Source organism: Schistocerca cancellata, chromosome 3 (assembly GCF_023864275.1).
Source record: "Schistocerca cancellata isolate TAMUIC-IGC-003103 chromosome 3, iqSchCanc2.1, whole genome shotgun sequence".
Taxonomy (NCBI): Eukaryota; Metazoa; Arthropoda; class Insecta; order Orthoptera; family Acrididae; genus Schistocerca; species Schistocerca cancellata.
This window is the reverse complement of record NC_064628.1, coordinates 1,656,851-1,674,691: the sequence shown is the minus strand read 5'-3', so window position 1 is coordinate 1,674,691 and position 17,841 is coordinate 1,656,851. Positions and strand designations below refer to the sequence as shown.

The 17,841-nt window shown below is 44.3% G+C and overlaps 1 protein-coding gene across 1 annotated transcript in view; it reads right to left on the bottom strand.

Annotated features, from left to right (window-relative positions):
* The window catches only part of LOC126175250 (solute carrier family 22 member 7-like), a 163,762-nt gene that overhangs the window by 33,805 nt on the left and 112,116 nt on the right, over positions 1-17,841 (bottom strand). The window contains exons 6-7 of the mRNA XM_049921891.1: positions 14,669-14,883; positions 10,719-10,906 (exon numbers count right to left, since the gene is read on the bottom strand). Coding sequence (XP_049777848.1) covers positions 10,719-10,906; positions 14,669-14,883 — 403 coding nt within the window. The remainder of the gene's footprint in view (positions 1-10,718; positions 10,907-14,668; positions 14,884-17,841) is intronic.

The following is a 17,841-nucleotide window of genomic DNA, read 5'->3' as shown; positions in this document are numbered from 1 at the left end:
TACATGCCATGATGGTAAATCTTCTCACCGGTAAATTCTAGGATTTGACAATTATCTTTCATTTACAGTAACGTGTGTATTACACTTCGTCGACATTCATGAAATGTTTAAAACATACCATTATCTTGCACAATAAACGCCGAACGAAGAACGGCGGGCCACAGTGATCACAAAGGTTCGCACCGTCAAGATCGAAGGTGGACTCCTTGAGAGTTACAAACCGCGAAGGACGTTCAGCTAGGTACCCACTCTTAAAGAATTCAGGCAACATCATATTGGTGTCACGGAATGATGAGATTTGACGGAATAATGTGATGGCATGCAACCCAATATGAAACTGTGGTCTTGGAGCTTATTGAGAAAGTGGCTAGCGTTTAAAGCGCAGCTGCAAACCGTGCGATAATATGCTTTGTAGGTACGAAACAAACAAACATCCAGAGGCTGAATTTGTCCAGTGGTTCCAGGTGGTATGAACCGCAATGTCACACACTTTTCAGGAGGGATAGTTTGCTCTAAAGGAGTACAAGCAGTCCAGGAATCGAGCAAAAGCAAGTCATTTTGAGCAGCTGTTGGCCAAAGTAGTGCTCGTACCATAGCTGTAGTTCTCTTAAGCCCGTTTTCTCACTTTTAATGGCTGAGACGTAAATATTCACTATTGCCCTTGCAAGATCAGGCACGCAAGAAAAGAATCGTAGGGGAGAGAACACTTCAGCTCCTCGCAGAACAGTAGATAACTTTCCAGCCAGTTTACCCTCCACGTTAACAGTGGGCATAATTGTGGATGAAAGTTCTAAGGCACTGATGTTATTTGTTCTTGATACAGCTCTCTTGATACCTCTAATTTCTAAGATTGTTTTTATTTGCGTATCCTCCTCAAATCCCGATTAGTCGTTGTTGAAAACAAATTCCTTGCTGAACGAAGAAAATTTGTTTACCTCATCTACAAATTTTCTGACCGATTCCGCAGTTTTCTGTACATCGTCATCATGATGCTGTGCTTGAAATTTTGTCATCTTACATCTTCCAGTTCTGTAGCACTGTTTGAAGTTATATAAGCATCATCCTGCCTTCCTTGAAATCGCCGTAATGAATGTATCACGCAATTTGATGCGCATATTGTGGTACGTCGCTAACATGCACATCCTCTAAATTGTATCGAGCATCCTTGAAACGCTCAAACACCAGTTTTTGTAACAAGTGCCCCGTGACCTCCATTGAATTACCCCCCCCGAGAGCTGAGTGGTCAGCGTGACGGATTGCCGTCCAACGGGCCCGGGTTCGATTCCCGGATGGGTGAGGGATTTTCTCCACGCAGGGACTGGGAGTTGCGTTGTCTTCATCATCATTTCATCCCCATCCGGCATGCAGGTCGCCCAATGTGGCGTCGAATGTAGTAAGACCTGCACCAAGGCGGCTGGACCTGCCCCGCAAGGAGCCTCCCGGCCAATGACGCCAAACGCTCATTTCTATTTTTTACCTCCTTGAATATCCATAGTTCTTCTTATGCTCCAAACGGTCAGACTGCGAACCTATTCGAAATCAGTTCATAGTTGTTTTTTTATTGCGCTGTCGACGATCTTCCATCTACGTAATTATGCACAGTACCCGCTCCGTGGGCAACAGTTATCATTTACTACGTTTCACTGGAGACGGGATATGTGGCTCCATGGATGGTGAACACTCCTCAAGTGTATTTTCCGCAAGGTCGAGCATATACGACACCACACGTTCCACTGACTCATCTTGCAAATACGCTAATATTTCAGCTGCCACTTCCATCTCACTGTGTGAAATTCACTGGGTTCCTTTCCGATGAAATGTCAACTTCGGAAACTGTTGTGGTAGATACACTCCTGGAAATTGAAATAAGAACAACGTGAATTCATTGTCCCAGGAAGGGGAAACTTTATTGACACATTCCTGGGGTCAGATACATCACACGATCACACTGACAGAACCACAGGCACATAGACACAGGCAACAGAGCATGCACAATGTCGGCACTAGTACAGTGTATATCCACCTTTCGCAGCAATGCAGGCTGCTATTCTCCCATGGAGACGATCGTAGAGATGCTGGATGTAGTCCTGTGGAACAGCTTGCCATGCCATTTTTACCTGGCGCCTCAGATGGACCAGCGTTCGTGCTGGACGTGCAGACCGCGTGAGACGACGCTTCATCCAGTCCCAAACATGCTCAATGGGGGACAGATCCGGAGATCTTGCTGGCCAGGGTAGTTGACTTACACCTTCTAGAGCACGTTGGGTGGCACGGGATACATGCGGACGTGCATTGTCCTGTTGGAACAGCAAGTTCCCTTGCCGGTCTAGGAATGGTAGAACGATGGGTTCGATGACGGTTTGGATGTACCGTGCACTATTCAGTGTCCCCTCGACGATCACCAGTGGTGTACGGCCAGTGTAGGAGATCGCTCCCCACACCATGATGCCGGGTGTTGGCCCTGTGTGCCTCGTTCGTATGCAGTCCTGATTGTGGCGCTCACCTGCACGGCGCCAAACACGCATACGACCATCATTGGCACCAAGGCAGAAGCGACTCTCATCGCTGAAGACGTCACGTCTCCATTCGTCCCTCCATTCACGCCTGTCGCGACACCACTGGAGGCGGGCTGCACGGTGTTGGGGCATGAGCGGAAGACGGGCTAACGGTGTGCGGGACCGTAGCCCAGCTTCATGGAGACGGTTGCGAATGGTCCTCGCCGATACCCCAGGAGCAACAGTGTCCCTAATTTGCTGGGAAGTGGCGGTGCGGTCCCTTACGGCACTGCGTAGGATCCTACGGTCTTGGCGTGCATCCGTGCGTCGCTGCGGTCCGGTCCCAGGTCGACGGGCACGTGCACCTTCCGCCGACCACTGGCGACAACATCGATGTACTGTGCAGACCTCACGCCCCACGTGTTGAGCAATTCGGCGGTACGTCCACCCGGCCTCCCGCATGCCCACTATACGCCCTCGCTCAAAGTCCGTCAACTGCACATACGGTTCACGTCCACGCTGTCGCGGCATGCTACCAGTGATAAAGACTGCGATGGAGCTCCGTATGCCACGGCAAACTGGCTGACACTGACGGCGGCGGTGCACAAATGCTGCGCAGCTAGCGCCATTCGACGGCCAACACCGCGGTTCCTGGTGTGTCCGCTGTGCCGTGCGGGTGATCATTGCTTGTACAGCCCTCTCGCAGTGTCCGGAGCAAGTATGGTGGGTCTCACACACCGGTGTCAATGTGTTCTTTTTTCCGTTTCCAGGAGTGTATAATGCAATGTTTCCTTTGTTTATCTTTGCCATTGTTCTGCTTTGTATGAACACCACTAACACTATAGCACTGTTGCGAGTTACTCGTCGCCTAAGCAGCTCAACTACGCCCCGTAGCCTCATGCTGTGCTCACCATTCAATACCTGCAGTCCCGCTCCGTGTTGTCATTAGCAACCAATATTGTGGTTGCGTGGTAGACAATATGTGGGAAGTCGAACGCCGTAAACATTATTGGCCAATTGCGACCTCGAACTCAAGGGGTTCTTTGTCACACTTCAAACAGAAAACCTCTCGGTGATATACGACGCCTCTCCTGTAGCCCCTGTGAGTGTACACTACTGGCCATTAAAATTGCTACACCAAGAAGAAACGCAGATGATAAACGGGTATTCATTGGACAAATATATTATACTAGAACTGACATATGATTACATTTTCACGCAATTTGGGTGCATAGATCCTGAGAAATGAGTACCCAGAACAACCAACTCTGGCCATAGTAACGGCCTTGACACACCTGCACATTGAGTCAAACAGAGCTTGGATGGCGTGTACAGGTACAGCTGCCCATGCAGCTTCAACACGATACCACAGTACTGGCGTATTGTGACGAGCCAGTTGCTCGGCCACCATTGACCAGACGTTTTCAGTTGGTGAGATATTTGGAGAATGTGCTGGCCAGGGCAGCAGTCGAACATTTTCTGTATCCAGAAAGGCCCGTACAGGACCTGCAACATGCGGTCGTGCATTATCCTACTGAAATGTAGGATTTCGCTGGGACAGAATGAAGGGTACAGCCACGGGTCGTAACACATCTGAAATTTGACGTCCACTGTTCAAAGTGCCGTCAATGCGAACAAGAGGTGACGAGACGTGTAACCAATGGCATCCCATACCATCACGCCGGGTGATACGCCAGTATGGCGTTGACGAATACACGCTTCCAATGTGCGTTCACCGCTATGCCTCCAAACACGGATGCGACCATCATGATGCTGTAAACACAACCTAGATTCATCCGAAAAAATGACGTTTTGCCTTTCGTGTACCCAGGTTCGTCGTCGAGTACACCATCGCAGGAGCTCCTGTCTGTCATGCAGCGTCAAGGGTAACCGCAGCCATGGTCTCCGAGCTGATAGTCGTCCATGCTGTTGCAAACGTCGTCTAACTGTTCGTGCAGATGGTTGTTGTCTTGCAAACGTCCCCATCTGTTGACTCAGGGATCGAGACGTGGCTGCACGATCCGTTACAGCCATGCGGATAAGATACCTGTCATCTCGACTGCTAGTGATACGAGGCTTTTGGGATCCAGCACGGCGTACCGATTTACCCTCCTGAACCCACCGATTCCATACTGTGCTAACAGTCATTGGATCTCGACCAACGCGAGCAGCAATGTCGCGATACGATAAACCGCACTCGCTGTACACTACAATCCGACCTTTATCAAAGTCGGAAACGTGATGGTACCCATTTCTCCTCCTTACACGAGGCATCACAACAACGTTTCACCAGGCAACGCCGATCAACTGCTGTTTGTGTATGAGAAATCGGTTGGAAACTTTCCTCATGTCAGCACGTTGTAGGTGTCGCCACCGGCACCAACCTTGTGTGAATGCTCTGAAAAGCTAATCATTTGCATATCACAGCATCTTCTTCCTGTCGGCTAAATTTCGCGTCCTTCGCACGTCATCGTCGTGGTGTAACAATTTTAATGGCCAGTAGTGTATATTCTTGAGGCTGTCGCTAACGTTCTCGTGTTTACCCTAAGATTCCGTGGTGAAACGTGCCATTCTTCGTTTGAACTTTCCTACTTCATCTGTTAATCCAGCCTGGTAAGGTTCCTAGACTGATGGATGATACTCGAGCACCGCTCTCACGAGTCTTTTATACGCCACTTCTTTCGTGGATGAATTACATTTTCTTAATATCCTTCCAATGAATCTCAGCCTGACATTGGGTTTTCCTATAGTTAATTTTATGCGGTCATTGCACTTGACGCCGTTCTGGATGGTTACTTCTACAATCTTACTGTCACTGTTTCGAGTTGTTTGTTACCAATACCGCAATCGTACAGTCCAGTACGTTGTATATTATTTCCACTACCGCTCAAAAGTTTTCAGTCAACTGTCACAACTACAGATTTGTGCTTAAAAGAGGAAATTTGTTTCGAATATTCTTCATACACCCATTTGAAAATAGAACAAGTGTAAATATGTAAAAACTAAGTGCGTCTGTTGTGTATCTGACTGGCTGTTCGCATAGAGGGGCGTTGATGGGTATCCACAACAACAGTGACGTGCCATTAGCTAAGACGTTTCTATTCGAAGCGGCCTCATTTCTTCAGCTCTCTGTGAAGCAATCACTTTCCATTAGTTTACAGTACAATGTGTTCATCTAGCAGTGTGTTTGTATGCACTGATAAGGTTCATACCCTCTTAGGTCAAACTGGGAGGGAAGCAGGCGAATGGCATCGCAAAATGTGCTGTAATTGTAGCTCTGCATCTGGAGGCAGTTCTAACGAGATAATAGCTACAACGTTTGGCGTAGCCCGATTTACAGTGGTGTGTTACTCTGCAGTGGTTCAAGCAAACTGCAGCCAGTGCAATTGTTTCGCTACCGGGAAGACCCCGAGTAACATCGTACAGGGAAGATCAGCTCATGTGTGTACAGAGTAAACGTCAATGGACTCTTACTGAACCTAAAACTTGTGAGGGAGTAAAGTATGTATGCGAGCAGTTCCAACCTCTCTCTTAACAGTGTAACGCCGTCTTCGTGAACAAGGTTCAAAGGGATGCATAGCGGCCAAACGACCTTTATTAAGGAAACAAAACAAGGCACAGTTATTGCAATGAGCACGGCAACATAATGATTGGAGCGTGCAGCAATGGTCCAAGGTGTTACTCACGGACGAATCTAAGTGAGAATTACTTTACTGCCGTAGTCGAACGACTGTTCTCCGACTTCGTGGAGAACTAATGATGAGCAGTGTGTGACACCAAAGGTGAGTCATGATGGAGTGTTGGTCATGGTGTGGGCGTGTTTTGTAGGTGATTAGGTCGGTGATCTAGTGAGAATCAAGGAAACATTACGAAGGAAGGATAGCACATGATTCTGGTCAACAATGCAGTTCTATCTGGCAAGGGAGTTACTGGTCGCGGGTTTGTTCTGCAACATGACAATGATCCCAAACATGCTTCAAAATTGTGCAGAGGGTATGTCAATAGAAAAGGGATATTTGGGAAATATGACTTGGCCAAGTCAGTCGCCTGACTTAAATCCCACTGAAGTCTTACGGAATGAACTTCGTGGAGCGGTCAGAAACTAAGGTCATTTAATTTTGAACATGTGTACAATTATTTACAGGAGTTTAGTGCAGAAATATATAATGGTAAGACAGAGATTTAGGAACCAGGTTTTAAATTGTAAGACATTTCCAGGGGCAGATGCGGACTCTGACCACAATCTATTGGTTATGACCTGTAAATTAAAACTGAAGAAACTGCAAAAAGGTGGGAATTTAAGGAGATGGGACCTGGATAAACTGAAAGAACCAGAGGTTGTACAGAGTTTCAGGGAGAGCATAAGGGAACAATTGACAGGAATGGGGGAAAGAAATACAGTAGAAGAAGAATGGGTAGCTTTGAGGGATGAAGTAGTGAAGGCAGCAGAGGATCAAGTAGGTAAAAAGACGAGGGCTAGTAGAAATCCTTGGGTAACAGAAGAAATATTGAATTTAATTTATGAAAGGAGAAAATATAAAAATGCAGTAAATGAAGCAGGCAAAAAGGAATACAAACATCTCAAAAATGAGATCGACAGGAAGTGCAAAATGGCTAAGCAGGGATGGCTAGAGAACAAATGTAAGGATGTAGAGGCTTATCTCACTAGGGGTACGATGGATACTCCCTACAGGAAAATTAAAGAGACCTTTGGAGATAAGAGAACCACTTGTATGAACATCAAGAGCTCTGATGGAAACCCAGTTCTAAGCAAAGAAGGGAAAGCAGAAAGATGGAAGGAGTATATAGAGGGTCTATACAAGGGCGATGTACTTGAGGACAATATTATGGAAATGGAAGAGGATGTAGATGAAGATGAAATGGGAGATACGATACTGCGTGAAGAGTTTGACAGAGCACTGAAAGACCTGAGTCGAAACAAGGCCCCCGGAGTAGACAACATTCCATTATAACTACTGACGGCCTTGGGAGAGCCAGTCCTGACAAAACACTACCATCTGGTGAGCAAGATGTATGAAACAGGCGAAATACCCTCAGACTTCAAGAAGAATATAATAATTCCAATCCCAAAGAAAGCAGGTGTTGACAGATGTGAGAATTACCGAACAATCAGTTTAATAAGTCACAGCTGCAAAATACTAACACCAATTCTTTACAGACGAATGGAAAAACTGATAGAAGCCGACCTCGGGGAAGATCAGTTTGGATTCCGTAGAAATACTGGAACACGTGAGGCAATACTGACCTTACGACTTACCTTAGAAGAAAGATTAAGGAAAGGCAAACCCGTTTCTAGCATTTGTAGACTTAGAGAAAGCTTTTGACAATGTTGACTGGAATACTCTCTTTCAAATTCTAAAGGTGGCAGGGGTAAAATACAGGGATCGAAAGGCTATTTACAATTTGTACAGAAACCAGACGGGAGTTATAAGAGTCGAGGGACATGAAAGGGAAGCAGTGGTTGGGAAGGGAGTAAGACAGGGTTGTAGCCTCTCCCCGATGTTATTCAATCTGTATATTGAGCAAGCAGTAAAGGAAACAAAAGAAAAATTCGGAGTAGGTATTAAAATCCATGGAGAAGAAATAAAAACTTTGAGGTTCGCCGATGACATTGTAATTCTGTCAGAGACAGCAAAGGACTTGGAAGAGCAGTTGAACGGAATGGATGGTGTCTTGAAGGGAGGATATAAGATGAACATCAACAAAGGCAAAACGAGGATAATGGAATGTAGTCGAATTAAGTCGGGTGATGTTGAGGGTATTAGATTAGGAAATGAGACACTTAAAGTAGTAAAGGAGTTTTGCTATTTGGGGAGCAAAATAACTGATGATGGTCGAAGTAGAGAGGATATAAAATGTAGACTGGCAATGGCAAGGAAAGCGTTTCTGAAGAAGAGAAATTTGTTAACATTGCGTATACATTTAAGTGTGAGGAAGTCATTTCTGAAAGTGTTTGTATGGAGTGTAGCCATGTATGGGAGTGAAACATGGACGGTAAATAGTTTGGACAAGAAGAGAATAGAAACTTTCGAAATGTGGTGCTACAGAAGAATGCTGAAGATTAGATGGGTAGATCACATAACTAATGAGGAGGTACTGAATAGGATTGGGGAGAAGAGGAGTTTGTGGCACAACTTGACCAGAAGAAGGGATCGGTTGGTAGGACATGTTCTGAGGCATCAAGGGATCACCAATTTAGTATTGGAGGGCAGCGTGGAGGGTAAAAATCGTAGGGGGAGACCAAGAGATGAATACACTAAGCAGATTCAGAAGGATGTAGGTTGCAGTAGGTACTGGGAGATGAAGAAGCTTGCACAGGATAGAATAGCATGGAGAGCTACATCAAACCAGTCTCACGACTGAAGACCACAACAACAACAGTGCAGAAATATCTTCAAAAACAGTACAAAATCTTATCTCCAGAATGCCAAGAGTTTGTGCAGCTGTTCTGAGAGAAAGGATAGACACTGTGAAAAGGCTAAAAATCTAAACCATGTTGTATTGTTTTTAACGACAGAACGAGAATATATGTTTTTAGTTGGAACAGAAGTATGGGACTGTGAGTTCGCCTTGAAGCAAAACACTTTTGTTATTTACTTATCAACTCCCAAACTATTTTTAGCGACAATATCGCCATCATCAATGGGTTCTTTGATTCTAAAACATGCAAAAATAGTATATTATAAACCTTGTGAAACATTACTACATGTGTTCTGTTTGGTTCTAAATACTGTTTCAGTGAATAATATTTACTTTGTGCGATATGTTTATATATTGGAATAAAGTATATAGTTTTTATTATGGGCGGTCGAAAACTTTTTACCGATAGTTGAGTTTCAGAATAAATTCCAGTCCATGCACCAATAGTCTATGCTATGCGGGTTCTGGGTTCCAGTTTTGCTATAGACAACAGCACCATCTGCAGACAGATTCAGAGAGGTTCCTATGTTGTCCTCTAAAACATTTCTACACATTTTAAGTAGTAAAGGCTCTATAACACTAGGTACTCCAGTACTTTTCCATTTAGGTCTATTTTGTCCTCTTAAGAACCATTTGCTGAGTACCACGTGCAAGTCTTGAATCAGGTTCACGAGAAGACATTGCGGAAATATACAGAGTGCCTTGTACAAGTCAGTGAAATGGCGTCACCCTAGACACTCTGGATTTCATGACGTAACAGAGTGAGCTGTGTCTCGCAAGATGTCCGCTTACGGAGTACTCGTTCATTTTTAAACAGGAGATTTTTCTGCTCCATAAACGTCCAAATTCGCAAGAGTGAAACATGCTGCAACAGACTGACCTCAACAATATAGGCCTACAAATTTCTCGTGATCGTTTTTTTCAGAGTGGAGGGAGGGTAATTTTATTTGAAGTTTGGTTATAAGCTAGCTTTTGATCGGTTACGAGAGATATTCTTGAAAGATAATATTCCAGACGGAATGAACATGCGCCAACGGTAATTTCACACATCGTTAAGAATGCTGTGTACCATTCCAGTTCTTGTACTCGTGTACAACTTTTTAAACTTGTCTCTCGTACACAGCAAATGTTCCAGATATGATTCGCTTCGAGTGGGTAGTTACTCATCTTACGACAGATCGACAGTTCATGAATCATACTTACAGTATGAGGTTAGGGGTGTTCTGAGACATCAATCACAGGAAAAACATTATCAGCCTCTACTTTTGCACGACATGCTGGGTATCACAATGTGCCAGACAGAACCGATGGATGAGCTTTCAAACTGAGTAACATTCAGTTTAAGAGAACTAAAGGCAGAACTAAGTTTCAACTTCTGCGGCATTTTAGCTGTTGTAACCTCTGGCAACTGAAGTGACATTCCACGTTCGAGGTCATTGACTTCTTCTGACAGTACAGTTCTGCTGTTCTTGCTTCTCTACTGACAACACAATACTCCCCACCTCGTTTAACACTGGATCGTCTGTCTCTCTTGATATCCAGTGGTCAATTTCGCATTACAGACGGGTGTAGCGATAGTTGAGGTAGTGTCCGTCGGAGGAACTAACATTGTACTTGGTGCTTCTTCGATCGTGTGCTCTCAAAATTCTAACAGTACATCTCTATATGATCCAAAATACCTCCCTTGCAGCATCTGCGACTGAACTTGGATGAGCAAGTTTGTAATGGATCAATAGTGCTTTTTTCCAGCTACTAATGTGTTACACCTAACATTTCACGTACCATCAACGCCAAATAGGGCAGAGCAGACATGGCAACCCCGGCGACAGCCCATTCGACACTGGTTGCGATCTGGCGCAGACACGTGGGGTGCACCTCGATGCTCTGCAGGTTGGTCATGCTCATGTTGGCAGTGGTGCTGAACTGCATCAGCAAGGTCCCCATCACGACGGGTGCGCCCTCGACGTGTGCTGTGCAGAAAGAGAATTTTTGTACATTCAGTTCTGAGAAAGAGACTCTAAGAGGTCCGTGAATAAGGAATTTATTGCTAGCGCACTCGAGCAGATGTAACTTCGATTGAATGTCCACTCGCTGCCTGCGATATGTAAGCTACAATAGAATCGCAGACCAGAGAGTAGTGTCGACAACAGTACGAGTAGTAGCTCGCAGTCGTGAAGAGCGATGGCGCTGCCTGGGCGATGTAAAACCAAGTATTACTATTCATAGCCGCGCGCATATGTGACTTGTAACAACTGATTTTGCACTATTGTCATATCAAGTACCACGTACATGTTTTAAAAAAAAATCTTTTAATAATAATCTTTCTTATAAAAATAACTCTTGACCATCATTAATCTGAATTTAAAGATTTTACTAATTCTCTTGTCCATGGTCATCCCGACTATCGTAAATAAAAATCAGTTGTTTCTTTTTACACATGACAAATCTAGCGGCCAGCATTGCACTGGGCTGTGCCAGAAAAATTTCTTATAGGACCAGATATATACGCGTTATTCGGCGACTTCATTGAGGTAAGAATTTTCAATTTATTCAGTGTGATCTTCCAGGGCCATAACGCAGCACTGCTGATGTCCAAAATTTACCAGTTTAAATTCACAGTCAGTTAATTATTGAAAGGTTACATGTGAGCCACAATTTTTTTTTTAGAAGATAGTCACATTTTATTATTCCGAGGTTACAGAAGTAAACTGTTGGGAGGTTACGAGAACGATAGACCATAGATGGCTGTGAGAAGACGTCAGCCAACACCATGCTGAAAAATATACTCAAGCTGTAATTCATGACATATGAAAATCTTCTTGACCCTTTATTTTACTTTTTTGCAGTTTGTGTGTATGTTCATAATTTAATGAAAAGAATTGAAATGTGATCATTACAGATTTGTTAAGCAAATTTCCAATTTAAGATTCCACAGTTTGTCAAATGGTTGCATTCCTTTGTTGTTTTAATAGATCCCATCTTAAGTGAATTTGTTTGAAATTCCCCAAATAGTATTTTTACATTTACATTATATTGTGTCTCTGTTATTGGCAGTCATAGTGTCATACTTTGAAGGAGACTGTTTCCTATTAAACTTAAAATTAAAGCAGATGTACCATTTCACTTCTTCTCCATTTTTACTTCAACCATTTTCACTTTTGCTAAGTGAAACTGTGGTGTCACCGCCAGACACCACACTTGCTAGGTGGTAGCCTTTTAAATCGGCCGCGGTCCGCTAGTATACGACGGACCCGCGTGTCGCCACTATCAGTGATAGCAGACCGAGCGCCGCCACACGGCAGGTGTAGAGAGACTTTCTAGCACTCGCCCCAGTTGTACAGCCGACGTTGCTAGCCATGGTTCACCGAGAATTACGCTCTCAATTGCCGAGAGACAGTTAGAATAGCCTTCAGCTAAGTCCATGGCTACGACCTAGCAAGGCGCCATTAGCATTACATTGCATGTATCTAAAGAGTCTAACTTGTATCGCCAAGAGCGATGTACACCAATGATGGATTAAAGTTAAGTATTCCAGCAGTTACGTACTTTTCTTTATAGCATTCATTACGTATCCTGTTTCAGACCTCACGCCAGCCTGCGTGAGTTTAAGCGCGTGCCTTTCGGTTACCCGTCACTGTGGACTGGCTGTCTTGTCAGTCCACTACAGAAACTAAGTTATTTAGTGCTACCAAGAGCTCCAAATTCTGAGCTAAAAAGACATAATTACCTTAAAACAAAATAATATTGTGTTCATTGAACTAGGCAATTAATTTATAAGTATAAAATGTATAAATTTGTTATATTTGTATTTCAACATATCATAAAGTTCAAAACTTGTAATAACATTGACTGGAAGGTACTATCTTTAAATGTATTTCTGACAAGTGTTAATACAATGTGAAGAAATAAACCTATGATCGAATGATGTAAGAAAAATATATATTCTGCATAGATTCTAAAGCATTTTCAATATTAAAAATAGGTACAAAGGAACGAATTGTAACATTTAGTTCTTGTAATTTTATTGTGTGGTTCTCCCACATTTGATCGCAATTTTTTGTTTCAGCACACACAGCGAGAATGAGCCTCTATAAATGTAATGGCTTAGCATTATGTAATACACAATGGATATTTTGCATCTTTTAAACATAAATTATCTTTATACTTCTATTAATTAAAGTGTATTCTAAAATAAAATAGGTTCCAATATTGAGAAGTTAGCTGAGAAAATTTATTACTTTCGAGTATGTATCTCAATGATTGTCATAGCAAGTTGGATGTTGTAGTCGTTATTTTCAAGCAGATGCATATTACGTGAAAGTTTAATGCTATATGTGAGCATTTATCCTTGGTTATAAACAAACCAGTGCTTAACTCGTAAAGTAGAATAACTGTTGTTCATCTCATGAAATAGAATTTCTTACTGTTTCTTAAACAACCATTTTATGTATGGTTATAATAAGCATCCTCAGCAGCTTACAATAGAAGTAACTTAAAATTATTCGTTTTTGTACATTTTCTCAGCAAGGATTTTTGGGTTGAACCCATGGTTCTGGGATTCACTTTAATTATAAGCTGAGGATGGTCTCCACTTTTAATACTGGTTAGATTTTGCAGCTACATATTGTGCTCACGTCAAACAGTTACTTTCACAAATGCCATGTTCCCCTGATAATGGACAAGAAAATTATAGGGCTGATTATGGTAAATGATGGTGTTAATTCAAATAAATCGTATTAATGAGTTTTATTACAAAAAGATTTCGTTTCATGTACAAGAATATCTGTGTGCACAACAGCAGGCAACAAGCAGAAATTGTAAAGCACTAAGACTAACATCTAGCACCACAAAATGGCCTTTTTCGATAACTGATATGTTTTTACTTTTATTTTATGGCCTTATGGTTGTTCTCAACAAAGTGGCTGAATATTGACATAGCGATTACTTGCACTTGCAATTTAGATCACTGTTGATCATATTGTCGGCATTTCTGCCGTTCTATTCGTGCTGATTAAATTTATGGATTAGCTGTAGAACTGCACACTGCATTTATCAGCATATTTGAGTATTTATTGTGTCCATTTAAGGCAGTATATCGTTTTTCACTTGTTGTATTGTATCCTGCCCCCTCCATCCCCTAAAGATCTGCTATCCCATTCATGATCAAACCAATTACTCACAATGAATTATTCCTCTAAATAGGAAACCAAGTGCATTACTGTTTGCTGAGAGCAGAATAGTTTTCTCCACTACGCCATTATCTCAAGCAGGATGAAAGACAGGAGAAACCTTCCACCTCACCAAATTTGTGCAGGGGTTGGCATACTAAACCTTCGATTGTGTAACAGCGTACATTAATCATCACCACACGTTACTGTACTTGGCCATTTATAATTGAATTTTGTCAGCGTCTAACATGTCGCATTAGTTGTTGTCACAGTCTAAGAGCAACAAAAAAGCGAACATTTTCTAAAAACAAAGGAATCTGTTCATTTCTCTCTCAGTTTTACCAACCTCCAATCTGTCAGTATCACTCCATCACAGTTTCTACACAAGACGGTTGTATGTTGGCTATTCTCCACCTCTACTCACCTCATCGTTAACCCAGCTGGTTACCACGGCGGTCCTGTCTGAATGTTAGACCACTGACTAACTGTAATCTCTTACGATTTTCATCCAATTTTTAGATAAGATAGAGGCTAAATCAGCAGAGACACATGGACACGGCTCACCAGTGAACAGGCAGAAGATGAGAACACAGGCCAGTGCGGCCAAGAGTGCACTGGCTGCACTGGGCCAGCGGCGACCGAACCTCGCTCCAAAGTAGTTCACCACGTAGAAGGCAGCGAGAATGGCCGCCCCTTGAGCCACTATCCCCAGGAAAGGGTTCGCACTCAGTTGGCTCACCGCTATCACTGGTGAGAACATAGTCAGCAGGAACACCGACCTAGTAACAACCAGAAATGCGCACATTATATCCACTAACAAGTATCAACATGCACAGACTCCTTTAAATGGACTTATGACACATTCTTTAATGTAACGTCTGGTTAAAAATTGTCATTAAGCTATATTTGTATAAAAATTGAACTTAAATATGCGATTTTACCATCATCATACAAAGAAAATTGGGAAGCTTGCACACTGATTTTAGATGCAGGTCCAGGTATAATATGACAGACAGATAGCCAGAATGAGATTTTCACTCTGCAGCGGAATGTGCGCTGATATGAAACTTCCTGGCAGATTAAAACTGTGTGCCGGACCGAGACTCGAACTCGGGACCTTTGCCTTTGCGGGCAAGTGCTCTACCACCTGGGCTACCCAAGCACGACCTACGCTCCGTCCTCACAGCTTTACTTCTGCCAATTCCTCGTCTCCTACCTTCCAAACTTTACAGAAGCTCTCCTGCTCAGTTGGTAGTGCACTTACCTGTGAAAGGCAAAGGTACACAGTTTTAATCTGCCAGGTACACTCCTGGAAATGGAAAAAAGAACACATTGACACCGGTGTGTCAGACCCACCATACCAGCTCCGGACACTGCGAGAGAGCTGTACAAGCAATGATCACACGCACGGCACACCGGACACACCAGGAACCGCGGTGTTGGCCGTCGAATGGCGCTAGATGCGCAGCATTTGTGCACCGCCGCCGTCAGTGTCAGCCAGTTTGCCGTGGCATACGGAGCTCCATCGCAGTCTTTAACACTGGTAGCATGCCGCGACAGCGTGGACGTGAACCGTATGTGCAGTTGACGGACTTTGAGCGAGGGCGTATAGTGGGCATGCGGGAGGCCGGGTGGACGTACCGCCGAATTGCTCAACACGTGGGGCGTGAGGTCTCCACGGTACATCGATGTTGTCGCCAGTGGTCGGCGGAAGGTGCACGTGCCCGTCGACCTGGGACCGGACCGCAGCGACGCACGGATGCACGCCAAGACCGTAGGATCCTACGCAGTGCCGTAGGGGACCGCACCGCCACTTCCCAGCAAATTAGGGACACTGTTGCTCCTGGGGTATCGGCGAGGACCATTCGCAACCGTCTCCATGAAGCTGGGCTACGGTCCCGCACACCGTTAGGCCGTCTTCCGCTCACGCCCCAACATCGTGCAGCCCGCCTCCAGTGGTGTCGCGACAGGCGTGAATGGAGGGACGAATGGAGACGTGTCGTCTTCAGCGATGAGAGTCGCTTCTGCCTTGGTGCCAATGATGGTCGTATGCGTGTTTGGCGCCGTGCAGGTGAGCGCCACAATGAGGACTGCATACGACCGAGGCACACAGGGCCAACACCCGGCATCATGGTGTGGGGGGCGATCTCCTACACTGGCCGTACACCACTGGTGATCGTCGAGGGGACACTGAATAGTGCACGGTACATCCAAACCGTCATCGAACCCATCGTTCTACCATTCCTAGACCGGCAAGGGAACTTGCTGTTCCAACAGGACAATGCACGTCCGCATGTATCCCGTGCCACCCAACGTGCTCTAGAAGGTGTAAGTCAACTGCCCTGGCCAGCAAGATCTCCGGATCTGTCCCCCATTGAGCATGTTTGGGACTGGATGAAGCGTCGTCTCACGCGGTCTGCACGTCCAGCACGAACGCTGGTCCAACTGAGGCGCCAGGTGGAAATGGCATGGCAAGCCGTTCCACAGGACTACATCCAGCATCTCTACGATCGTCTCCATGGGAGAATAGCAGCCTGCATTGCTGCGAAAGGTGGATATACACTGTACTAGTGCATTGTGCATGCTCTGTTGCCTGTGTCTATGTGCCTGTAGTTCTGTCAGTGTGATCATGTGATGTATCTGACCCCAGGAATGTGTCAATAAAGTTTCCCCTTCCTGGGACAATGAATTCACGGTGTTCTTATTTCAATTTCCAGGAGTGTAGTTTCAGACAGATGGCCAGTCTGAAACTTTATTCTGGACAAGCCCTCGTAATCTGATGTTCTTAGTAGCTACAGTAATGTGGATGGTCAGTTCTATTAATTTAAAGCTGCTCCATTTCCTTCTATTTATATATACATTACTTAAGTTTGTGACCGAATTCAGTCTTTGCATCCAGACTATTTTCAAGTGGATCTGAAAGTCGTGCTGCTGTAAAACAGCTTCAAGCATTCAGCATGAAGTGTTCTCCGAACATAGAGAAGCTAATACTCATCGCTTCTGGCAATGTGACGTCGGAAGATGGAATCTCTACCTTGACACCGCCCCACTGGAAGAAATTGCATACTGCACGACTGTGATTAGGTTGTCCGTGGTCAGGAATAGTTGTGTGTAGCTGATAACTGATCGGTTCATCAGCCTTGCAGGTGATAACGTGGTGGGAACCTATCGTGTCTCAAATGAGCCCCTTCTTTTTCTTCTTCAGAGCAAGTTATATCATCTAGTAGTCCTCCAGTATGACTAAATACACATATCTCATTACAGTTTCCCTGACGACAAAAGAGATGGGACATGCACGCTGTTGTATCCCAGATGGACTCGGACAGGAATTAATAACGTCGGATTGAGTGAAAGCCCATCATGGTGGTTAATGTGATATGTCGTGCATACCGAGCCGGCAGTAGAGGGACAGGTGCCCAGATGCTAAGTCCTGTCCATGTACTGGCTGCTTTAGCTAAAAGTCCCTGTTTACCACTGCTAGGCTATGTTGATGCCATTTTTTGATTCCATTTTCATTTACTGGTCATTGCTCACAGACCGCTTTTTGGTCATTTCTGTTACCATGAGTAATTTCTTTCTAGTTGTCCTAGTACCATTGACCATTTAGTGTAGTTGATTTTATTAAACAAATTATTAGGACATCTTGGATATTCGAGAATTCAGCCGAGTATTCGCGTCGTTCTAGCACGATATTTCAACAGAGTGCCTCGCTGTCTTCTTCAGGTGCTACCTGAGAC